Genomic DNA, 4,662 nt, shown 5'->3' with positions numbered 1-4,662 from the left:
TCTTTTTCTCTGTCTGTGTGTGTGTGTGTGTGTGTGTCTCTGTCTCTGTCTGTCTGTGTGTGTGTGTGTGTGTTGGCAGTGCTCATCATGCCTGACAGGGAAATCAAATCTCCAATCTGGCGTCCAGAACCGGAGACCACGGAGGACGTGTTTGATCACACATATAAAGAGAAAGAAGGGCCCAAACCTGTCACCGTCGTAGTGTGGAGAAATGTCATTCTCATGAGTTTGCTGCACATCGGAGCTCTGTATGGACTCGTCCTGCTTCCGTCTGCAAGTGCTCTCACATTGATCTGGTGTAAGTATCATGCACTTTTCTTTCTTTTTTTTTAACGCATAACCCCTCTATAAATCATGCAAAAACTAACATTCTGTCATGATTTGCTTAACATACTCACTTCATACTAACGTGGAACACAAAAGGAGATGCTTAGAAGAATGTTCCCACTGCGCTTTTCCAAACAATAAAGCTGAATGGAGACCAGGGCCGTCAAGCTGCATATAAAGACTTTTGAAGGCGTGCAATTGCTTTGTGTTGTAATCTTCTTCAATCTCATTTTGAAATGCTCTAATACACACAATTAGTCCTAATGACATCCAGCTCATCATATTAGACGATTATGTGCAAATTAAATTTGTATTCACTCTTTATTCATTTAATAAAATCTCATTGGCTAGCAGAGCTGGGTAGATTACTTATAAATTGTAATGCATTACTAATTCCAAATTACATGACAAAAATGTTAGTAACGTAATCACTACTTTTAGATTACTTTTGACCCATCTCGTTTTCCCCATTGATTCGTGTAGGATAATCTTGTACCATACTGATATAAAAATACAAAGAGTAAGAAAATATATTCCATTCGTTGTCAACAACACGAAGTGCATTAAACATTACATTGTGTCAAAGTTTCCCAAACTGGGTTTGTGAAGAAACTGCAGGGGGTTTACGAGTTAAAAGCTAATAATTAATTAAATCTTACAAATTTCAAATTGAAACAATTTGACAATTTTGAAATGAATTAAAACAAAATACTTACTGAAAAAATTTAATATTTTATTTGTTTACCTGCATGACATGTGACCGTAACCAATGTCAGAGAACCAATGAGCATGCAAATGTGATACTTCGTTATTAAAATATTTGTTTTAAAATCTCAGGAGTACTTCAAATAAAACTATATTAGGTGAAAGAGAATCAGACCGCAAAAAAGTTGGTGAATGTGCATTTCATGTTCCATGAAGATATTTAGTAAATCTCCTACCGTAAATATATCAAAACTTAATGTTTGATTAGTAATATGCATTGCTAAGAACTTCATTTGGACAACTTTAAAGATGATTTTCTCAATATTTAGATTTTTTTGCACCCTCAGATTCCAGATTTTCAAATATTGTCCGATCCTAACAAACCATACATCATTGGAAAGCTTATTTATTCAGCTTTCAGATGATGCATACATCTCAATTTCCAAAAATTGACCCCTTTGGCTGATTTTGTGCTCCAGGGTCACATTTATTTGCCCAAAAATGCATTAAAAAAAAAGATGCATGAAATCCAGGTGTATTGAACTGTGAGTGATTGAGACTTCATGTATGTGCATTAAAAATGGAAGTTTTGTGGGTCTAAGTAGTACATTTGAAAGTCATTTGCATCTGTATATGATGGATGGCGTATGTTTGTGTTTTTCAGTTTGTGCATGCTGGTTGTTCAGTGCTATGGGCATCACCGCCGGCGCTCACAGACTCTGGAGTCACAGATCATATAAAGCATCATTACCGCTCCAGATCTTTCTCGCCTTCGCAAACTCCATGGCCTTCCAGGTAACGAACCCGTCTCCGTACAGACCTCGCCATCTGCACGACGGTTTGATTTAACGTACGTAACAAACGTCAGTATAGAGTTGAGAGGCCCGCAGTCAGGAGTTTAGGCTCATCTCACTCTTCATTCTGACGCGTTTCCTCATGTTAGAATCAAGGTAGAGTGATGCAAACTCTGAAATCACGCAAATGTAAGTCTGGGAATGATTCAAACATGATGCAAATGAAATCTCTCTTATATTTGAGCCTCTTTTATACAAAATCATCTCAATTCCAAGCATTTCAGCAGAAGCTTTTAGATCGGAACGTTTTTAAGATCATGAGAAACATTCCGTCATGCGTGTTCAAGCCAGTTTTAATTTAGTATCAGTGCTATATACTGTTATACTTGTTGTGTTTTGAATTTTTCTTACTTTTTGTCATTTTTCTTAGTTTTTTATGTATATATAGTATTTCTTAATTTTTATTTATTTTGTTGTAGCTAATTTAATAACTTAAACTAAACAAAAATTAGATGTTTCCTTGGCACTAGCCGAAATTATTTAATTTAATTTAATAAAAAAAAAAAAAAAATTTAATTTATTTTTTTAAAATTTAATTTAATTTTAATTTTTAATTTTTATTTTATTTCAGTTAACGTTTATTGTATTAACTAGAATAACCCTGGATTAAACATTTGACTGCTAGTGAACCTGTAAAAGTTGTAAGAAACGTTCGACGCTGTTCGCTTTCTATGAAGTTTATTATTTGTACATTTGATTTCCGTCATTTCCATCTATTCACAAAAAATAGAAAAGGTAATTGCATCTCACAATCCTGACTTTCCTCACAATTGCAAGTTTATAAAGTCAGAATTGTGAGATATAAACTTGCAGTTGTGTCTTTTTTTCCTCAGAATTGAACTTCATCACTCGCAATTGCAAGTTTACATCTCACAAAATTGAGAAAAGAAGTCAGAATTGCTAGAAAAAAGTCACAATTAGCTTTTTTATTTAGTGGCAGAAATGGGCTTCCATGTATTTTTGTGTTCCAGATGTAGTGTGTCATTTGTGTGCTGCTAGTGGCACAAAGCAGAGTTGCAGTCTTTTTCATTAGTAGTGTAGAAATGAGGCGCTTCTTCATCTCCTGCTCTCTCTGTAGAATGACATCTACGAATGGTCTCGAGATCACCGCGTTCACCACAAATACTCCGAGACGGACGCCGACCCTCACAACGCTGTGCGAGGCTTTTTCTTCTCTCACATCGGCTGGCTGCTGGTCCGCAAGCATCCGGACGTCATTGAGAAGGGACGCAAGCTGGAGCTCGACGACCTGAAGGCTGATAAAGTCGTCATGTTCCAGAGGAGGCAAGTCTGAGATCACTTCATATGTGACCCTGGAGCACAAAAGCAGTCATAAGGGTCGATTTTTTAAAATTGAGATTAATACATCATCTGGAAGCTGAATAAATAAGCTTTTCATTGATGTGTGGTTTGTTAGGAAAGGGTAGTGTTTGAAAATCTGGAATCTGAGGGTGCAAAAAAATCTGAATATTGAGAAAATCATCTTTAAAGTTGTTCAAATGAAGTTCTTAGCAATGCATATTACTAATCAAAAATTAAGTTTTAGGTACAGAATTTACAAAATATCTTCATGGAACATGATCTTTACTTAATGTCCTAATGATTTTTGGCATAAAAGAGAAATGTATAATTGTGACCCATACAATGTATTGTTGGTCATTGCTACAAATATCCCCCAGCGACTTAACACTGCTTTTGTGCTGCAGAGTCACAGATGTCAGTCAGAATGGCAGTTTTGGCCTGAATACACTGTTTAACTGGGTCTGATTGAACTGTGTCAGGTTCTACAAGTCGTCTGTGCTGCTGATGTGCTTCTCCGTGCCGACGCTCGTGCCGTGGTTGGTGTGGGGCGAGTCTCTGTGGGTGGCGTATTTCGTCCCTGCTCTCCTCCGATACGCACTTGTGCTCAACGCCACCTGGCTGGTGAACAGCGCCGCGCACATGTGGGGAAACCGGCCCTACAACGGCAGCATCAGACCCCGGGAGAACAGATTCGTCACCTTCAGCACTGTAGGTACGTCTGATAGAGTCTGAGCTGGTTTACAGTCTGTGATCAACACAACCAGCGCTGATTCCTTTCAGGAAGAGTCGGTGATGGGACAAAGTTGAGCAGAGTTGAACTTTAACTACCAATAGACTGCAGACAGTTGAGTGCACAAAAACCTCAAAGAGCTAAAGCTTATTTTTAGGACAATCAAGCACATTTAACCTGAAGAAACAATGTCTATTATATATATATATATATATATATATATATATATATATATATATATATATATATATATATATATATATACACACATATTAAATATATATATATATATATATATATATATATATATATACATACAGTATATATACACTACAGGTCAAAAGTTTGGAATCAGAACGTTTTTTTAAAGGAGTTTCTTCTGCTCATCACGGCTGCATTTATTTGATCAAAAATATAGGAAAAAATGCAATATTGTGAAATATTATTATGATATAAAATAAAGTTTTTTTCTTTTAATGTACATTAAAATCTAATTGATTTCTGTGATCAAAACTGAATTTTCAGCATCATTACTCCAGTCTTCAGCATATTAGAATGATTTCTGAAGATCATGTGACGCTTTATACTGGAGTAATGATGATGGAAATTCAGCTTTGCATCAAAAAAATAAATTATATTTTAAAGGATATTAAAATAGAAACCATTATTTTATATTGTAATAACATTTTGCAAGATTACTGTTTTTTTCTGTATTTTTGATCAAATAAATGCAGCCTTGATGAG

At 35.6% G+C, this 4,662-nt stretch overlaps 1 protein-coding gene across 1 annotated transcript in view; it reads left to right on the top strand.

The window, feature by feature from the left end:
• Window positions 1-79: 79 nt before the first annotated feature.
• The window catches only part of LOC107595161 (acyl-CoA desaturase-like), an 8,146-nt gene continuing 3,563 nt past the window's right edge, over window positions 80-4,662 (top strand). Inside the window, exons 1-4 of the mRNA XM_016285500.1 lie at window positions 80-298; window positions 1,697-1,827; window positions 2,965-3,170; window positions 3,668-3,900. Coding sequence (XP_016140986.1) covers window positions 88-298; window positions 1,697-1,827; window positions 2,965-3,170; window positions 3,668-3,900 — 781 coding nt within the window. The 5' untranslated portion in view covers window positions 80-87. The remainder of the gene's footprint in view (window positions 299-1,696; window positions 1,828-2,964; window positions 3,171-3,667; window positions 3,901-4,662) is intronic.

Source organism: Sinocyclocheilus grahami, unplaced genomic scaffold, assembly GCF_001515645.1.
Source record: "Sinocyclocheilus grahami isolate Dianchi unplaced genomic scaffold, SAMN03320097.WGS_v1.1 scaffold198.1, whole genome shotgun sequence".
Classification (NCBI taxonomy): domain Eukaryota; kingdom Metazoa; phylum Chordata; class Actinopteri; order Cypriniformes; family Cyprinidae; genus Sinocyclocheilus; species Sinocyclocheilus grahami.
The sequence above is the reverse complement of the archived record's forward strand: the minus strand, read 5'-3'. Positions and strand labels throughout refer to the sequence as shown.